At 39.3% G+C, this 21583-nt stretch overlaps 1 protein-coding gene across 1 annotated transcript; it reads right to left on the minus strand.

The window, feature by feature from the left end:
• Positions 1 to 6133: 6133 nt before the first annotated feature.
• Positions 6134 to 7123, minus strand: LOC145140603 (uncharacterized). Its single transcript, XM_079074037.1, has one exon. It carries the CDS (start codon positions 7121 to 7123, stop codon positions 6134 to 6136), a length of 990 nt encoding a protein of 329 aa, XP_078930163.1.
• Positions 7124 to 21583: the final 14460 nt, after the last annotated feature.

Genomic DNA, 21583 nt, shown 5'->3' on the forward strand with positions numbered 1-21583 from the left:
CAAGTTTAGTTGAGTGTTAGGTCGAGTGTGTGTTCGACCAATATGGAAAGTGTTGTAAGACTGCGGGGGTAGCCGTAGCATTCACTAGCGATCAGATACTAGGGAAAGTGTTGTAATACTACGGGATAGCCGTAGCATTCACTAACCGCTAGATAGTGTGGGAAGTGTTGTAAGTTTGCGGGTGTAGCCGTAGCCTTCACAAGGTTGGAAGATAGTGCTAGAGTGTTGTAAGACTGCGGGTGTAGCCATAGCATTCACTAGGTTGGTAGATAGCGTGAGAGCGTTATTAAATCGCAGAAGGAACAGTAGTACCCACCAGTTCAGGTGCAGCGGTGAGGATATGGAAATCTACGGATTGGTTTATGGATTTCCCCAGAGGGATTGGACCTGGTTGAGCCAGTAATAAGACTATAAGAACGCCACTACAGTTAGGAGATCAAGGAAGCAATGGACTGCTTAAGGTCGTTTGTGATATAAGGCTTCCTTTTGGTCAGGTAGAAATCACTTTTAGCCTTGGATTTAGTGACGTCAGGACTCGACGTATGGACCCGATCAGTTAGATCAAAAGTTCGCTAGAGCCACAGTGGCATGATAACTAGTGGGAACTAGTTCCAGGGAAGGATTTCATTCGGAAGTCGTGTAAGGTAACTATGTGGAAGTCCTTTGGCTCCACAGCCGGGCCGGAACCCAGTATTTCAGATGACTGACAAATGAAGTGAGACCAGGAAGGTCTCAATAGATTTTGGAAAGCAGCTATGTAACAGCATGCAGTTTCAGGCAGTTTCAGTGTTTGGACAGTGTTACTATTTGCGTTTTAGGGTGCAAGTACAGACGGAATAGCTGGTTGATTGTGAAGTGACAAGTCACTCACAACGGGATTAAGTAATCTTAGAGTAGTCGATTTGATCCTGTTGCGCAGCTCTCGTCTGAGTCTAACCGTTGCAAGGATGGATCTTCTACTCGAAGGATTATTTGAGCCTTCTGTCAAGAATAAATGCTCTATTGTTGACTATGGTCAGTGATTTTGTTCTAATGGTAGCATTGAGGTAACCGAGGCAAAAAGTGTGCATTTGGTCGGTCATTCGAAGAAGATTAAGCTTGGTAAAGCTCAACATGGGTGGTCTGCCAGGGAGTCAGGCCATCTCGAGACTACAGATTTCAGACAGAGTAGCCGTAATTTTGTTGCAAGGAATTCGTTCATCTGCGTATTTTAGGGCCTTGCGAAGGTTGGTCATGGTTACCCTGGGAAGGCTAGGGTGTGCCCAGGATTGTGGCCATGTTACTTGGGTGGTTCGGCGTGTAAGGAATGGTAAGGAATGATTTCGAGGACGAAATCTAATTTAAGTGGGGGAGAGTTGTAACACCCCGTTTATTAAATAAATAAATAAACAAATTATAGAACGAATAGTAGCCCTAAAATCAATAATTATATATCAAGTGTTGGTCTCTACGAGTTAACTGTCACAGTTTTAGAAGTTGGGGGTTAAAAGTGTAAGTTCTGAGATTTATTTTGTAAAGATTTTTAGAAGACAGGGGGTGTTTGATATCATTTGGACTTAACATGAAAGGATTTTGGATGGCTATGGCTAAAAGGGTAAATTATGTACCAAAGTTGAAAAGAATTTGTCAAGCAGGGGCTGCTTGGTAAAATTTTGGACTTGATTTGTAATAGTTTTCAGAAGGCAGGGTTTAAATGGTAAATTAAACATTTGTTTTGAAAAGAATAATGGGAGGAGGGGCTGGAAGTGCAAAAACCATATGACATTGTATGGATACGGGTGAACCCGTCACCCTCGCCTCCATATTTATGCCTCATAACCCACATACACCCGTCCAACCCTAACCCTAATTGATGCTCAACCGCCACCTTTCCTTCCTCCATCGTCTAGCCGCCACCACCCGACCCCTTGTTGTCCCGATAAACCAACAACACGACAGACCATTGTTGCCGTCGAAGACGAAGGGTCGCCACCGTTCGGTTGCTGTCGTTGCTGCACCGCCGACGATGAAGACGGGTTCTCATCTTCACCTGCCGCCGCGTCGCTTATGTTAAGGACGGAGCCACAGTAGAGTGTGTGGTTGTCGTTGCTGCTGTTCCAATCGTTTCCCTTTCTCCTCCTTCTTCCTGCCAACGCGCCACCACCACTACTCTCTTCGCTGGCGAAGGCGAGAGTTAGAACCGATACGGTGGTCGTGGGAGGGACCGGTTGAACCGTCTGCTGTTGGGTTTCGATGTTGCCATCGCCTCCATGCGGCTGTTTTGCCACGAGCTGCTGCCAATCGTCATGACTGCCACCGGCCGCTAGCACTGCTGCTGTTTGCAAGCGCAACCCACTACCACCGCCGTACGCCGCAAGGTGGGTAGTTGTGTTACTGTTCCGCGCACGCGTGTGTGTGTATCGTTGGGTGTGTTTTAGTGTAGGTCGTGTGGGTATGTGTTTGTTTGGACGGAATTCGAAAGAGGATCCACCACCACCACCGTGAGGTGGTGGCTGCCGCCACGCACCACTGCCGGCCACCACAAGGTGGCTGTGTGTGTTTATCTATTTTGTGTGTGTTTATTTTTTTGGGTTAAAGTATTGTAAAATGTAATTAGAAAGTAGAATAATGAAAAGAAACTCATAACCACCACCGTGAGGTGTCGTGTTGGGTGGCGGTGTGCTTTTGATTGTGTTTAGTTGCTTTTTGGATGCTTGGACAAAAATGGACTAGAAACCATAACCACCACAGTGAGCCGCCGTTGACCACCACTACCCGAGGTGGTAGTTGGTGGTTCCCGACTAACGAAACCGTAATGGGCCTAATGAAACCCTAATGGGTCTAGGGATTTAGTTTTGGGCCTATTGGGCTATGATTGGGTTGGAAACCCTAATTAGGGTTTAGAAAACCCTATTTTTGGAATTATGGGCTTGGACTTATCGGGACCCGCATTTTGGGTCATTGGAATTGGATTATGTATTAAGCCCGACCACACCATATGATTTGTCTAGTAGAGTGATGGACTTAATGGATTAAGTCCTTAATGGGTTAAGTGAGAAACACTTAACCTTAATCGTCATTTTATGTGAAAACCCTAATTTCACTTGGGCCTTAAGTTGGGCCTTTCTATTGAGCTTTAGTGATTGGGCTATTGATGGGCCATCCAAGAATAATCATATGGACTAAGAATTATGGATGGGCTTTAGGGTAAGGCCCATGTGAAGGTTTGGGCCCAATTTGGAAATTTGGGCCATATGTGGGCCATAATTGGGCCTTTATGATTATGAGATATTGGGCCATTAGAAATGCCAAATGTTTGGACTGGACTAATTGGTTGGGCCTTAGAATAAGACCATATAAAGGATTGGGCCCAATTTGGAAAATTGGGCCATATGTTGGGCTTTGATTCATAGTTGGACTTCTGGGCCTTTGGATTGGGCCTTGAGTTTGAATCAAGCTAAGATGGGGGGTAAAGTAGTCTTTTACCCCAAGCATGGAATTATGGATATGTATTGGAACCCAATTACTGATTGGGTGTTATTTTGATGATTGACAGTTCGAGAACCTGTCATCCAGCAACTAAAGTTTTGTCTATGGGACTTTAGCATTGCGAGGTGAGTTACCTTCCAGTAGAAGTGGGTCTAAGGTCACAATGTCGGCCCACTAGTAGGAGTTGTTTGTTAGATGATTGTCTCTGTGATAATTATATGGTATGTCTTTAACTGTTATGTTTGTGTGCTAGGATGCTATGTGATACATGTTAGTAGTAGTAGGGGTGAAATAGTCCCCGGATACCGGTTGGAAGATACCGAAGGGGTCGTCAGAACCCATGCATGCCTAGCAGTATGTTTATGTTGTGTTATTATGTGGTAGTGGTAGGGGTGAAATAGTCCCCTGTTACCAGTTGAAAGATACCGAAGGGGAGGTTAGCTCCCGGTTACCGGTTGAAAGATACCGAAGGGCAGGTTAGCTCCCGGTTACCGGTTGAAAGATACCGAAAGGGAGGTTAGTTCCCGGTTAACGGTTGAAAGAGACCGAAGGGGTAGGTCGGGCACCCAGATATGCCTGACAGTATGATGTTGTATGGTATGTGGTATGATGGGGGAATTCACTAAGCTTCGTGCTTACGGTTTTTAGTTTTTGTTTCAAGTACTTCGTTTTTAAAAAGGAAAGGAGCCGGCTCGATCGCAGCACATCACACTATGATTTTCTGCACATGAGATCTTTGAGATTACACTCTGATATTATTTTATGACAACATGTTTTGATTATTGACACTTTGGTCCTGACACATGATGATACTATGGATGTTTTTATACTGTTGGTTTATGAATTGTTAAACTAAAAACGAAATTTTTGGTCTTAAATTTTGGGATGTTACATCAACCATACACTGTGGTTGGACTTAATTCATAATTCCAATCCAACGGTCCAAAACGGGGGTCCCGATAAATCCAAAACTAACATCTCCAAAATTAGGGTTTTCTAAACTCTAATTAGGGTTTCCAACCCAATCGCATGCAAATTAGTCCAATGGTTAAGTTCTTATGTTAATTAGGGTTTCACTAGGCCGGACACCACGCATTGCCACCTCGGGCGGTGGTGGTCGACGGCGGCAGCCATCACCTCGCGGCGGCGGTGGTGGTTTTCGAGTCAAAATTCCGGCAACAAACACCCAATACATTAATATGTAGAAAAACCCATGCACACACGTTAACTTATGTACACAACCACCAAACACGGCGGCTGGTGGCTGTAGCAAGGTGACAACCACCATGGTTGGCTGCCATGGTGGTTTCCCATGATTTCCGGCCAAAGAACCCCTATATACACACCTCACAACACAAAATAACTCTAAAAAAACACACCCACAGCCACCCTCGCGGTGGCAGGTGGTGGTCGGAGATGATAGCCACCATCCTTTGGTGGTGGGTTTCTTGCGATGTTCGGCCAAACAAATACACACACACACGACATGCACACACATGTATTTTCTTAAAATATGAACACAACCACCCACATAGTGGCGTACGACGGTCAGTCACAAGTAACCAGCTGTGGAACGGAGTGAAAACGGGAGGCGAAGGGGTGGTCGAAGCGGGGAACGAAGGTCACGCCTTCGTCGGAGAGTGACAGCGGCGGCCCACTGTTGGCGTCAACGTGCTGCCCTTCGTCACTGTCGACAGCTTCACCGGCGACTTGGATTCGGTGGTTTCCGGTTTCAACAGGCAAGGAGGCGGCGACCGGAGGTTAGGGGAAATAAGGGTGGCGGCCGATGCATAGGGTTAGGGTTAGGGTTACATATTACCTTATATATGGGGCTAAGATAAGGGTGACGGGTTATGCCCGCCCATAATCAAATTATAACTCATAACTACACTTCCAGCCCCTTCCCCCATCCTCCCCTCTCAATTCTTTTCAACTTAGATCCATAATTTACCAAACAACCCTCAACCTTCATAATTCTTTGCAAAACTATCCGAAAATTATATTTTAATCCCCAAAATCTCAATTATGAAATTTAACTCCCCGAAGACCAACACCCTGCTAAGATATTAAGGATTTAGGGCTACAATAAAATTTAATAAACATCTCGGGGTTTACGGTTAATTATTTATTTATTTATTTCATTTTAAATAGAATGTTACAACTAGGGGGCCGAAATCAAAACATCAAAAAAAAATTATATAGCAAGTTTGATATGGTTTAGCGTTATGACATTTCAAAACAAGAAAAAAATAGATTATTATGAAATACTTTTATGTCGTTTATCAAAGGGAAACTCTCATATCTTTTGCGTCTTTAAAGTCTCGTCCAACTGTCTCTAAACTAATCTTTTCAGCAAGTTCCCTTTCGAATTACAAAGCCATTGAGTCGTTCAAAAGTCCGTCTTCCATTTTATTCTGTAATCTTGTTTTAGTAAGACTCATTGTTGAAAATGACTTCTATGTTGTAGCAGTTGAATTTGGGAGAATAAGTAAGTATGAGACTATCTACTCGATATATAAGACTAAAATTTGTAACTCTTCTAGTCTTTATCAACCACCATTGACACATTTCTGAAATGGATATCAATTGTTTATAAATTACATGTTGAACGACATCAACTTTGTAATGTTGAAGTTGCAACTTTAAAATTAATTTCTCACGGTCATTAAAAATCTTTGGGATAAAACTTCTCTGCTAATTGACATACATCATCACTTCGAAAAGGCTCATGAGCATTTTTAGGATCTAAAGTTGCTGAAAGTTGAAGCAACTTCATAGAACTATCATTGAATCGATGATCTAACTCCCTTAGGTGACTTGCTTCGCAAAATATATCCACACGGTAAGGATGCTCAAGTGTATGATCGCTATGCTCATTACGAGCTCGAGCCCCTCTACTAAAATAAGAGGAAGATAAATCTTGGATGTCAATGTTGCGTAGCTCACAAAATGACTTGACAACAAAGAGAAAATCACCCCATATTTCATCTTTTATTTTTTGCAAAGACATTTTAGTGGATGCAACTAGCCTCATTGCATTACAAATATCTTGAGTTTGTATTTGTAGAGCTTGACAAAGTAAATTAGTGATCTCCATTATTTCTTTCCTTGGATGAAAAATAAAAATGAACGCAAATGTAGTAATAGTCTCATATGTTGAATCTAATTCTCCTTTGATTAAATAAGTTCCCTCAATAATTTTAAGTAAAAGCTCACAAATCGGAGTAAACATCTTGATAACAAAATATAACTCAATAAAAAACTTTCTTAATGTAATAACTACTTGTAAAGCGGCCATTAATGATAATTGCAAACGATGAGCAAAGCAGTGGACATAATACACATATGGACAATTATAAAAAATCAATGCTTGCAAACGTTTGAAATGACCATGCATATTGTTTTCACCACCATACCCTTGCTCACGAATTGACTTGAAATCAAAATTGTAATGTGATAATACATAATATCTTTCTTTCTTAAGATTTTTTGATGTTGTGTCAGGTACATAAACTAGACCAAGAAAACGCTCCATAACAAGTCCATCTTTATTTACAAATCTCAAAACAATGGACATTTGTTCTTTGTTAGATTCATCACATGCTTCATCAACAATTAAACAAAATTTACCACCTTCAATCTCCTCACAGATCATCCGTTTCACCCTACTTGAAATGAGGTTTAAAATCTCCTTATAAATTTATGGTGAATGTGTATAATGCATGTTTAGGAGTATTGTGAAATATTTGTTTCATCTCAATTTTAAAAGTTCCAATTGCCTCCAACATTTCAAAAAAAATTCTTTTGTTGATGGAATCTAGGCTTTGTTATGGCCTCTAAATGCAATTGCTTGAAAGGCGTACCAACGAACTAAAAAGAATAATAGCCTTAATCTCAGTCTATTGTTCTTAAGCTCTTTATTAGTAATTTTTTCAAACATATTTCGTATATCTTGCGCCCGATTTAACAAATTACCCATGCTTTTTTTGTGACGCTGTGAAAAGATGTACACTCGGTACCCATATGACGCAAAAAAGCACATATTTTCCCACAAACTTTCTTCCAGTTTTTAAATCCATCTATAGTAAATGTTCATTGGCTTTAATATCCATATCCATAAGGTTTGTTGAAAAAAAACATGGGAAGTAAAACACGACATCTGAAGGCACTAAATATTAAATCCAATGATAAGATTTAAACCAAGACACTTGAAAGCTACGCTTATGGGTTTCTGTCCAGATTTTGGATATTCAGAAAGTATTTTTTGGAGGGGAACAAAATTCATATAAGCATATCGAACGACATCTCGCTGATTAATTGGATAGTCATAGATTTAAATACGTAAACCTGGATCTCGTTTTATTATATGAAGATCAACTTCATTAAGTCCAAGATGAATTTTTTTGGATTGATTCTCAGTAACAAGAAACTTTTTTTTCTTTTTAAAAACCCTTCAAGAGTAGATTGTTTCTTCATGTTAATGTTCACTAAAGTCAGTAGCTTTTATTGCTTTTGTTTTCTTTGGTAGCCGATACAGAGATAGACCACTCAGACTATAGAATACATTATTGTCTATAAGGGCATCCACAATGGGGTTTAATAGGAGTTGAATAGATGATTACTATAATTGAATAAAAATTGATTGAAGTGTGAATGATGACATAGATGAGAGTTGAATGGAAGAGTTGTCTGATCATTGAGTGGTTCAATGAAATTAATGTTTTTCGTTTTCAGATAATTGTCAAACCAAATATATATGTAATCATATATTCGTATCATTTTTATATTCGATTTTTGTATTATTTTCAAATTTGATTTACCACAAATAAAATTAACCATATTTTTGGGTATTATATTATTTAATGTATGATATTTTTAGGTGTCGAATTTTTCCAAATCAATAAACCCAATGAAGACATCAACCTTTTTCCTAGATCCGAGTACCATGTCGGAGGAGGGACGAGAGATTTGGATGACCCATTGTTAAGAGGTCAAGATATATTCCTAAAATATAATTTGTAGGTATCGTGTTTTTTATTAAGTATTTTTAAGTTTCATGTTTTTTAATTAATATATTTTTAGGTATTAAATGTTTTAGGCTTCATAACTTTTAGTTATTTTATTTTTTAACTATTATATCTTTTATTTTAAAATTTATAATAATGTTTAAAAATTGCAAAAATGGTCCCTGTGGTATCCATTTTTTTGGGGTTTTGGTCTAAACTCCAACTTTTTTGGATTGACGGTCCTTTTGAGCTAGTTTACATGCTGTGTTGGTCCATGTTCAAACTAAAAAGACTATTATACCCTTAATGAATTTAATTTTTATTTTTCTTTCACTTTTTAAAATTATTATTATTATTAAAAATAAAACCGGGCCCACCTCTCTCTCTCTCTCTCTCTTCTCTTTCTCTCTCTCTCTCTCTCTCTCTCAAAAGAACACCGAGCACACACGATTAAATTAAACACATACACAAATCACAAATATACACAGGAGGTGGAGAAACATACGAGAAAGGATCTTGTTGGGTTTTTGGAACTCGATTTCAAAAATAAAAACACACATACACAGTCAAATCAATTTTTGGGGATGAACTCATATACATAAATCGATTCCGATTTCAGGATTTTTTTTGTTTCAAAAACGATTTGAAGAAACATACCTAAACCACAAGCACACAATTAAAGAAACTGGGCCACACTGTTATTGTTGTGAAGCACTGATTTGTGTAGAGGAATCAGACAACGCCACTGCTTCCATTTTCTTCATGATTTCAAACTTTTGGGGCGAAAATGGAGGCACAGAAGGTTGGCTCTTGTAAATCTGAGCATACACAAGGTCATTATCATACTCGTTTTCATTTAAATCGTGGATGAAGGATTGTAGGTTATACTCTCGGATTCAGGAATCATTTGAGATTCGTTCTCATTACCTTTCAATCGAACCAAAGCAGCAGATACTTTAACCTTCTTATCCACTAACTCCATCGTCTTCGTTGTTAACCCTAATTTAGGTCAAATTTGAAGCTGAAATCGACGAATTGATCGATCCAAAAGAGGAACAAGTTTACAACACCATTGATTCCGACACCGAATCCGAATCACCACTAGTACCACCCATTTCCCCGAATCCCCATTGTTCATCAAATTCTCACCATTCCCTTCCAAACAATCCAAACGAAGAAGAAGAAGAAGAGAGAGAGAGAGAGAGGTGGGCCCAACTTTATTATTTATTTTCTTTTTCATTTAATTTAAATGGAAAAAAACATAAAAAAAAATCAGAATGGCATTACAGTCATTTCAATTTACCGAGGGACCAAAATCACAAACAAATCACCTCAAAATGACCACCAATCCAAAAAAGTCATGGTTTGGACTAAAACCCCAAAAAAAATGCATACCACAGGGACCATTTTTGCAATTTTGGCTTTATTTTTTAACTATTATATCTTTTATTTTAAAATTTATAATAATGTTTAAAAATATAATGATGATGATGATGTGGAAATTCATTAAAGTTTGTAGGGTTTAATGGAGTGTGAATATTAACAAGTAAAGTTGAATAAAAAATAAAATGTTGATGTTGTAGTGATGTGACAATCCACTAAAGAGTTTAGTGAACTATAGATGACCTAAGACATACCCATCACAACTTGAAAAGAGAGTAGGAAAAAAACTACATACCTATTTAAAGAAGACTGGAGAGTGAGTAGTATCGTCAATATATCAATATCTGTATTGACGAATAGCAATTTCGCAACAAGAAGAATGTAGTGATTTCTAATTCTAAAGAAAGTAAACCTATTAAAACCACAAGACTTGTAAAAGCAAAGACACATCATAGAAAAATAGAACCAAAATACAAAATCAATGTAATAACTAGGGAGTAGAGATGGTCTAAGGGTAGCAACGATGTCAGTCCGTCGGTGGTTAGTGGTGGAGGTTAGCGATTAACGAGAAAATGAGAACGTAAATCGTTATCTTTTGTTCGGGTTTTGAAAATTATATAGTTCAATGAGATATTAGATTAATATATTGTTTATCTAAATATTTATATATGTTGGTTTTTTATTTTAAGACAGTACCTCTCCAAATAAATCTGAAGATTAATTTACCATAAATAAATCTGAAGATTAATTTACCATATGTATAATTAAGAGCAAAAAAATGAGGGAGGGAGGCATTCTAATAAAACTGAATATAACTATTACCATATATATATAGTATTAATACTTGAGAAACGACAAAATTACAAAAATGGTTCCTGTGGTTTTTCATTTTATGTTGCTAATGTCTAAATCTTTGAAAAGTTGCAGAATTGATCATTTTTAACAAAACGTTTCGTCGTGGTTTTGGTCTCTCTTCCAAACTACAATGACCATTTCTACATATGTACTTTATAATTCGATTGAATTATTATATGTTAATAAATATTATTTTTAATATATAATATTTATATATAAATAAATATTATTTTATTTGATTATTAATATGTTTAGTTAATTTTATATTGGATTAATTCTTTTTTATTGGACTATTATATATTAATAAATATTATTTTTAACATATAATATTTATATCCTAGTAAATAATTAAATATTAAATTATTAGATTATTAATTTTTTTGGTTATTTTCTAATTCTTTTTTTGGATTAATTCTTTTTTATTGGATTGTTACTTTAAATTTACTAGTTCTATTATATAATAAATATTATTTTATTTTATTATTAATTTACTTTTAATGTATACTATTAATTCTTTTTAATTTTAGTGATTCCACCACAAAATCGCCGAAATACGCAAAAGCGCCGCCTCTCATCATCGAAAATCATCAGGATCACCATCAAACACCTTCATCGGAGGTTGGTCGGAAACCCCACCAACCTTTTCCACCCAACGATGGCGGTAGTAACTTGCAGCAACACCGCCACCATTTTTAATGTTTATAAGGGTTTGTTGCGCATTTTGTGTGATATGGAAGATTTTGGCGGATTGAGAAGAGGTTATCGCAGGTGGCTATTGGTGACGTTGGGTGAAAAAGTTAGTGTGGTTAACATCCGATCTTCGATAAAGGTGTTTGTCGGTGATCCCGACGATTTACGATGATGAGAGGCAACGCTTTTGCTTATTCCAGCAACTTTGTGGTTGAACTGATAAAATTAAAAAGAATTAATATTATACATTAAAAATAAATTAATAATACAATAAAATAATATTTATTATAAAATGAAAATAATAAATTAAATGTAATAATCCAAAAAAAAAATTAATCCACAAAAATGAATTAAAAAATTAACAAAAAGAAATTAATAATCCACTAAAAGAATATTTATTAGTATATAAATATTATATATTAAAAATAATAACTATTAATATATAATAATCCAATTAAAAAAATCCGATAACAAAGAAATTCATTAAGTAATTAAAGAAATTAATAATCTAGTAAAATAATATTTATTAATATATAAATATTATATATTAAAAATTATATTTATTAATTTATAATAATTCAATAAAACTAAAATGAAGATGTATAATGGTCATTGTAGTTTGGTTGCAGAAATTATCCATAAGGGTAAAATTGTCATTGTTGAGAGAAAAACTTTTGAGAAACACACTTGAACAAACGTTAGAACAAGTTATAATGCGGAATAAGTTTAACTCAAAGGATCATAAAGTTCAACAATAATAATAAGTTAGAGTTAGAAAGTTAGATAATTAGATGCGGAAATATAATGACGAAAATGTAAGGAAATATAAATGACAACAAGTATTATATCAAGTAAACACTAAGCTAATTCTTAACGAGGATTGCATTCAAACCAAGTTAGTAAGTGCGATCAGCTTAAAGTGATTAAGTCAAGAATGACTTGCTCCAAAGGTGAGATTACGATCTTAAGGTAAGAATTTAAGTTCTGTAAGATCTTTGAAAATGAGAGAGTAGTAAGATGAGATGTAAGAGATAAGAGAGATGTAAGATAAGAGATATGTGATATAAAAAGAGCTGTAAGTTTCATTAGAGGCGGAAGACTCTATTTATTGTGTTCCGAGAACATTACAAAGGCTAAAATTTCAAAGGAAGTGTCCATGCAAGGTACACTGGACAGTACATTGTAAAAGCATAAGTTAAAAAACTAAGTCTTTGTTCCAGACAAGGTGGTTGCGAATGGCTTCATGTTGTGATAGCAGAATCAACATTGCGGTAGAGATGAGGACTTAGGATTAAGGTTCAAGAGGGTCACTTTCTTGATTCAACAATTTCCCCCTAAGTGACCTCTTTAACCTTTTCACTTGTTCAGCTTCAGAAACTTGATCAGCATCCACCAAAATTTTCTCACTTCACCCAGCCAAGAGATCCTTCTTGTGATCTCGAATTTCACTTCATCAGTAGTGTGCTTCGACCTCTGCACCGAAGTCAGAGTGAATTCCAGTTGTTTGTGGCTAAATCAGTGCATGGTTGTGATGGGGACGAAGTATTTCACATCGTTGTCAACTCTTTTGAACACAACTCCCAGCTCTGGAAAGTTGGTTGCACCCAAGGATCGCTCTTGATATCCTTCAGTATAAACAGGTGCGGGTTCAAATGGCGTAAGGTTGAATTTTTGAACGAGGGCCGGATGAATATCAGCATCTATTTTGGCAAAATCACACACTGCGCATCTCAGGTACTCACAAGCTTTTTCATAAGCAATCTTCATTTTGGGATGTTTCTCCGACTTGAGCTGAAACACCCTTGCAATTAAGAACACCTCTTCTGGATTCATACACGGAAAGTCAGCCTAAGTTCTGACATAATCACAACCTCTTCTTGTTAGAGTGTACTGGATGAACTCGGACTTCATGAATTTCCTAATTTTGTAGTTCTTGACTCCGGAAGGTCTGTCGTTGGACCATATGTTTTCAAAGAATGACCCGTGTTTGACATGAAACTTTGTCAACCTTTCAAACTCAAGTGGAAGCCTCTTGTCATCTGGGAGATTGCAGTCAAAGGGTTCAAAGACCGTGAAGAATTTAGCGTTTGGTGAGATGAGAATGTCCCAGTAACCATCTTCAGGAGGTTTGACATACGTCAAGACTGGCCTGTAGTCTTCGTCAAGTAATCTTCTTGTAGGATTGACCCAGGAGTTTATGAGGGTTTCATCCATTGTCGTTTCGAAGCCATGATCTCTCCATATTTGTTCGGCGAATTTTACGGCTCGCCAGTCTGCTTTGTGTTGTTTAGTTGCGGGAGAGTCATTGGAGTGATCATCTGACATGGTTGGCTCGAGGTTTCGAAATTGAGGAGGGGTTTCTTGACGAGGTGGAGATTGCTGCGGAGAAGGAGGATGTTGCGGAGGAGATTAGTGAGATGGCACTGGAGTGGGAAGTTTCACTTGTTCTGGAGTTAAAATTGGTAAGGACTAATGAGTTTCAATCCTTGGCTGATCAGAAGTACGGTGAGATGGACCGTAGTTTGGTATAGGGATTGCTGATTGAGATTGATGGAGCTGCGGTTCTCATCGTTCACTTCCCCCTTTTTAGGAAGTAACTTGTTGCTCCTCAAACCATTGACGGAGGCCATCAATCTTAGTGAATACATGATTGAATTGAGACTTGAGAAGATCAGATAGTTGCTAATTGTCGGGGATCTTTGTGTTGAACAGTAGTTGATGGATGTCTTTTGTGAGCTTCAGAAGTTCTTGACCATGAAAGCTTGCGGTCAGGGAGCGTCAGAGATTATTGATCATGGATTGAAGCACTGTAATGGTTGATTCATAAGTATTGTGAGTTTCCTCAAAAAGCTTCTTGGATTGAACAACTTTATCATCAATGGATGATTGAAGTTTGGTTTTGATTGTGGTGACTTCCTGAATAAGACGTTCAGCAGTTGCTAGGAACTTTTGTGGTCTGCGGATCTATTGTTATCCAGGGTTCGAATACCCATTTCAACTTTGAGCGATATCCTTTCAGCAGCCACTCGTTCCTTTGTCTCTAATCGTTCAAGGCGTTCAGCAATGGACTGCGGACCATTAACTTCCGTTGGTTGCGGGGTTGTGACTGCGGTTAAGATTTTGTCAACTTTATCCTGAAGACTTAAGAATTCCTTGCGAGTAACAGCCAGCTTCTTCTTTTTCTTCTTCTCCTTTGGCTTGGAAGTGGAGTGCTGAGAACCGCTGGAGTCTTCTTCATCAAATATCATCATAAAATCATCTGATTGAGTTGGTTGATTTACTTCAGTCATATCCAGATCATCCAGACCAAAGGTTGGTCCGGAGCTAACTTCAATCGTTGTACCGTCTTCATTGGATTCGTGGATTTCGGCAGTTGGAGGGGGCTTGGAAGCTCCTGCGCCACCTTGAAAATTCTGAGCATTGTGGATTGTTTCGGCCATGGTGGTCATCCAGTCTTGAACTTTGAGGATGGTGGCTACGGTGTTGGCGTTGTTGATCGCATCCACCCAGTATTTAGCAACTGTTTGTATGTCCTTCCCCTTCTGCTGTTGTTGTTTGGTTTGTTGATCCTTGCGGGCCTGGAATGCCCTGAGAAAATCTTCATATTTCTTGATACCGGACTCGGTAGTGGGACGATCCCGAATCCATGTACCATCAGAATCATAACAGTCAAATCCTTGATTTCGCACCGGGGTGTCCCCCGGGTTCATGGATCCTTGCACAATTGTGCTCACCATGCCTAAACCACCTGATTGTAATGTAAGGAGAGTAGGATTTCTTGAGCTTCCTTGGTCTCCTTGACCCGTAGTCAAGTATGGCCTCGACTCAGTTCTGGCTAGGGCTGAAGAAGTGCCCTGTGATTAGGAAAGTGTATCAAGTGTTTGAGTGACGGCAAGATGTATGGAGTGCAACTCCTGTGGTTCAAAGAAGTGAAGACGGGAAGCCTTGGATACCTTAGGGCGGTTAAAGCCAATTATATCCTCTTGGGATTCAACTGGGGTCGAGTCTCCATTATCAGATGAAACAGACACACTTGTTGGGTCCGAGTAGCTAGAGAGGGTTGAAGCGAGTCGGTCTGCAGGGACCGCAAGGACTACCGGAGTCTTTTGAGAGACTGTGGTATTTGTCCGGTCACGCATATGGCTAGGACTTGGGTTGGTATTTCGTCTTTTGTGAACAAAAGCTGGACCGGAGTCATCATCAGACTCATCGTCAATGTCGACTGGAGGGCTTTGAGAATGAGCAGGGCTTTGAGAATGGAGGGCTTTGGAAGTTTGACCTTTCTTGGATTTGCCACGGGGGGCTTTCTTTGAGGATACCAGTTTCTTTTGCCTTCGGGCAAGAGGTTGATTTGAGTGCGTAGTAGCAGGGACTGCGATACTCACTGGACCATGGGGTTCTGTTGAGGATAGAACGTTCTGACTGGGTAGAGGAGGGGTAGAAAGGTATGGGTCAATACCTTCCGTAGCCTCTATGTGATCTGTGACTTCTTTGGTTTCAAGTCCAACAGATATTAAGACGTGTACAGGTAATCGTCTTAGAGGTCCAAAAATAGATTGGTCTTTCGAGAGTGTGTACCTTTTAAGATTGCGAGTGATGAAAAGATTGATGTCATTTCCCATGCTGAGTCTTGCATCCCGGTGGAGGTCTTAGATGCACAAAGACCAGAAACATGCGAAAGTAAGCTCAGTTGAGGTTGTCCTTGGATTCTCCTTTGGAATGTACTGAAGGTAGTCATCCCATAAGATCTGCCCGTAGTTAATGTCATTCCCTGTAAAGATGCTCCACACCAGTTCAAGTAGCTTGAGACCCATGTTGTCTGTGCCTCCGGTTCTCCCAGAGAGACTTCGGATGATGAAGTGACAGACATATTGCCAGACCGCAGGCAGTTGATTTTTCTTGAATTCACCAATGCCCTCCAGTTTCTTCTGATACCCCATCTGGTAGACAGTAGAGATGATGTCACTTGTGATTGGAGAGTAAAAGCGTGTGGAAGGAAGAACACGAAGATTAATTGCATTCAGGAACTTTTCTTTAGTCAAGATGACCAAAGAATCATCAACTAAGTTCATATGAACTTCTTGCAGGCTGTTGATTGGGAGAAACACAGAGAATGCACATTTGAAAAGGGTTGAAAGTGGAACAACATCAGTGAATGAATCAAAAGCACCAAACAGGGGGTGAGAGGATATGAACTTGATCATCAGGCGAATGGATTCGTTGTAGGATGGATGATCTTCAAATATTGCCCTAAAATTGCTCGAGGCAATTGATTGCGATTGATTTCTTGTGGTGGAATCAGAACCAGTGGGTCGCACTGATCCTGATGCTTTAGATTGCTTCTTCGATACACTAGACTTCACCATTTTAAAAATATTTGAAGAACTTGTAGAAAGTTTTGGAGTGCAAGAAGATGAAGAAGATGAAGATCGTCTAAGAGTTTCAGAAAGCGTAAAGCTTTCTTGGGAGGGAAAAAATGTTTATATAGTTCCGAATCTCAAAAGGTTATTAAATTTACCCTATCGATAACTGTTAATGGTAAAAACCCTTAGGTTATAACTATTATCAGCCACAAATAAAATAAATTAAAAGAAATTGATTTTGTTTTTTTTTTAAGAATGGGGCATTTAATGAAATGTCAGCCCACGTTGAAGATCATGTGGAGGGGGAGAGCTGAAAAATCCATTGGGTAATGGAGAAGTTGAAACGTATTAGACAGCTTGGGGAAGGTGATGTGATGGAGAAAAGGTAAAAGATTTCTTAAAAGATTTCTTTTATGGGTAAAGCAAATTAATTGTCTTTTAACCTAAAATAGGTCTGACATGAAAAATGTGATTTTGAAAGCGAATGAAACGTTGTATGCTACAAAAAGAATATTTTGAGAATGTTTTTCTTATTTAATGAAGATCATTAAATAACACACAATGTTCCGAAATTTATGAAGTTGTTGAGAAGTCATTCAATGTGACTGCGGATTGATTCTTCATTGCTGATTGATTCTTCATTGCGGTGGATGGTGATGTGACTACGGTAGTAGAAACTGAGACACTTGACAAAAGAGTCAGAAATAACAAACAATAAGGACCCAAAAGATATAAGTATGATATATGGTTGCGGTATACGAGGTATACTGAGACCATGTATGATAGATATATTTAACTAGGACCGCAACGGAGACCAGAGGTGGTCTGCGGTACCTATAAATTCAAAAAGAATTGTGGATCCGGATTCATCATCCCTAACATTTGAAGAAAACTGTTGATTTTTGTTGTATCAAGTGCTTTTGTAAACACATCCGCAATCTCTTCGTGAGATGGGACAAAAATCAGTTCAATGTTACCTTTGAGTATGTGGTCCTTGATGAAATGGTACCGAAGTTCAATGTGTTTCGTATTCGAATGGTGAATAGGATTGTGAGAAATCGCTATAGCACTCTCTGAATCACAATAAATCGGTATCCGCAGCATTCGGTATCCGTAGTCCATCAGTTGGGTTTTCATCCATATGACTTGAGAGTAGCACCTGAAGTGCTTTTCCTATCCAATCTACATCCGGCATGATCCGCATCTGTAAAGGCTTGAAGACTGAAGTCATTCCCTGCGGGATACCAGAGGCCTAGAGCTTTGCTTCCTTTTAAGTATCTGAGGATCTGCTTGACTGCCTTAAAATGCGATACTTTGGGATCGGCTTGGTATCTTGCGCATAACCCGGTTGCGAAGACAATATCTGGTCTGCTTGCAGTGAGGTACATCAAAAAACCAATCATTCGTCTATAAGTTTTATGGTCCACTGATTCTACGGAAGGATCAGCAGAAATCTTATATCCGAAGGCCATAGGAACCTTGGCTGAGGAACAATTATCCATTGCGTATTTCTTCAGCAGTTTAGAGGTATATTTTTCTTGATGAATGAATATCCCTTGAGGGACTTGCTTCACTTGGAGTCCTAGAAAGAATTTAATCTCTCTATTCATGCTCATTTGGAACTTGTTAGTCATGAGCTTTGCAAATTCATCCACCATACCCTGATCTGTTGACCCGAATATGATATCATACACATAGATTTGAACAAGCATAAGTTGATTTCCATTTGCCTTTCGAAATAATGGGGGATCAATCACACCTCTTTTGTATCCAAATGTGACAAGGAACTCGGAGAGAGTCTCGTACCACGCCCTCGGTGCTTGCTTAAGACCATAGACTGCTTTCTCAAGCTTGTAACAATAATCTGGGAATTCTAGAGTTTCAAAGCCTGGAGGTTGTTGCAAGTAAACCTCTTCTTTCAATTCACCATTCAGGAAGGCACTTTTTACATCCATTTGATGTACATTGATATTTTTGTGTGCCGCATATGCTAAGAAGATGTGTATTGCTTCCATCCTGGCTACGGGGGTATATGTTTCATCATAATCAACACCTTCAAGTTGACTATACCCCTTGGCAACTAATCTTGCCTTGTTGCGCACGACGGCACCAGATTCATCGAGTTTGTTTTTGTACACCCATCTTATTCCAACAATAGTGTGACCTTTTGGCTTTGGAACGAGCTTCCAAACTTTGTTTCTTTCAAATTCTGCTAACTCTTCTTGCATGGCAGAGATCCAGTCAGGCTCGAGAAGGGATTCTTTGATGGATCGGGGCTCGACTGCGGACATAAAGGCTGCATAGTGGCAGTGGTCCGTAAGATCATGCGATGATCGAGTCTGTACGCCTGCGGATGGGTTTCGGATGATTTGACCCGGAGGGTGTTCTTTTGTCCAGACATGTAAACGAGGTAGTTGATGATCAGCAGCTGCGGTGGAAGGAATATCAACAACATCATAGGATTCTGCAGTAGGAGACGGCAATTCCCCCTCGACTTGTAAGCAACCTGCAGAAGTGTCTTGGACTTGGACTGTGGTAATTGGATCAGAATGAGGTTCCCCCTGGATTGCGGATGGGATTCCCTCTGGAACCGAAGATGGTTCCCCCTGGAATAAGGAATGCGTGATAACCCTTGGATCAGTTCTTGTGTCGATATTTTCTTCATCAGAGTCCGAGGATGCATTTGATGGATTAGAGACTCTGCGGATGGAAACAGGAGCTACATTTTCGATAACTGGAACCTCGATTGTTGTCATAGGAACTGGAGTAGTGCTTTCCCCCTCAACCGGCGAGATGGAAGTTCCGTGAGACAAGTCATCAGATATGGAGGGTCCAAAAACTTCTGCGTGTTGTTGTTGAGCTTCTGGTGACACAAGAATTTCGGACAGTTGAGCAGTCTCTACGGGGTCGAAAAGGTCGTCATAGTTGACTTCAACTATGTTGAGAGGACCCGAAGAGGCTGGGATATCACTTTCCAGGATTGCTTTCGTTTCTCTTGAAGGAGTAGTGTTGCGAACGTAATATTCATCGAATTTGACATCGAAACTTTCAACTATTAGCCGCATGCGTCTGATAAGAACTCTGTATGCCACCTTGTTTGTTGAGTAGCCCAGAAATATGCCTTTGTCTGACTTTGGTGGAAATTTGTTAAGGTGATCTTTATTGTTGATCACAAAACATCTACACCCGAATATGTGAAAAAATCAGACATTCGGTTTTCGATTGTTGAGGCCCTCATAAGGTGTTTTGTTGAGACGCTTGTAGACAATGCTTCAGTTTTGAACAAAGCATGCCGTTGCCATTGCTTCGGCCCAGAAGTATAGATGAAGGTTTGCAAAATTTAGCATGGATCTAGATGCTTCTACCAGAGTACGATTCCTTCGATCTACTACTCCATTTTGCTACGGTATGTAGGGAGCAGAGAAGTTGTGACTGATGCCTTTGGAAACCAAGAAACTATCCAGGAGATGATTAGTAAACTCGATTCCGTTGTCACTTCGGATTCTGCGAACTGGCAACTTGATTTGAAGTTCAATTTCTTTGATGAAGTTTAAGGACCCGCGGAGTTTCGGATTTGAGTCTCATGAAGAAGACCCATGTGAAACGAGTAAAGTCATCAACTATAACCAGTATGTACTTCTTGTGATGGAGACTGACTACGGTAGATGGACCGCAGAGATTAATATGCAGCAGCTCTAGAGGTTCAGAGATTGATGAATCATTGACCAGTGGGTGACTTCCCTTTGATTGTTTTCCACACTCACAAGCAGGGCAGAGTGTTTCATTGCTGTACTTTAGAATTAGGAGGCCTCAGACGAGTTCTTCTGTGATAAGATTGTCGATGTACCGAAAGTTTAGATGAGCTAGCTTGTGATGCCACAACCAGCTAACTGCGGATACGGCTTTGGACAGAAAACATAGTTACGGTTTCCCAATGATCAACAAGACATCCAAAGGATACATGGTCCCTTCGGATTTGGATTTGATCAAACAGGTGCTTCTGTCGCTTGTCAAGATGTAGCAGTATTCATTGTCAAACTCAACCCGATGATATGCTTTGCATAATTGGCCTACACTGATGAGATTGTGCTTGAGTCCTTCTACGTAAGCAACCTTTTGTGTTGATAAGTTCCATGTTGTTAATACACCGTAACCTCGGATGATACCGTTTGCGTTGTTACCAAAGGTGACATGTCCTCCATTACAGATAGGCCTGAAATCCCGAAGGTATTCTAACCTTTCGGTCATGTGCAAGGAGTAGGCACTATCGATCAGCCACTCCTCTTCTTATTCCTCACAGAGCCTGAAAAAATTACACGGTTAGTATGGGCACCCAAACAAGTTTGGAGCCCGGGGTTACAAGTGAATTCTTCCTAGATGCATGAACAGGGGTTGCGAAGACAGGTTTCGTATCAACTTTAAGACCTAGGCCTGAGTGTTTCGAAGTCTTTTGAGAATTATGAGGTTTCTAAAAGTTACGAGGTTTCGGAGGATTATGAGGTTTTGGAGGATTACGAGGTTTTGGAGGATTACGAGGTTAGACTTGATTTGGTCTTTTATGATGATAAAATCCAAAGGTAAGATTTTTCTCATTTAGCCAGACACCGTACCTGGTCAGCGGTCCAGAGGGTGTGGTGTGAGGCTTGTGACCAGTCCGAGAATGAGATTTGACTGAGTTGCCCTTGGGATTTGAAAAAGTTTGGGCATTGGACATCCTCCTAGGTTTTGATCTTTTGTCAAATTGACGTGACTTTAAGAGTGTAGGAGTTGGCAAAATTCCTTTCCATTTTGGGTCATATGAGGAATAGTTTTGAAAAT

The sequence above is a fragment of the Lactuca virosa genome, chromosome 9 (assembly GCF_052849685.1).
Source record: "Lactuca virosa cultivar CGN04683 chromosome 9, Lactuca_virosa_CGN04683_v6, whole genome shotgun sequence".
NCBI lineage: Eukaryota > Viridiplantae > Streptophyta > Magnoliopsida > Asterales > Asteraceae > Lactuca > Lactuca virosa.

Bases quoted from the DNA above. Each gene is read 5' to 3' on its own strand.
- LOC145140603 (XM_079074037.1), bottom strand. From the start codon at position 7,123: ATGATCTGTGAGGAGATTGAAGGTGGTAAATTTTGTTTAATTGTTGAT.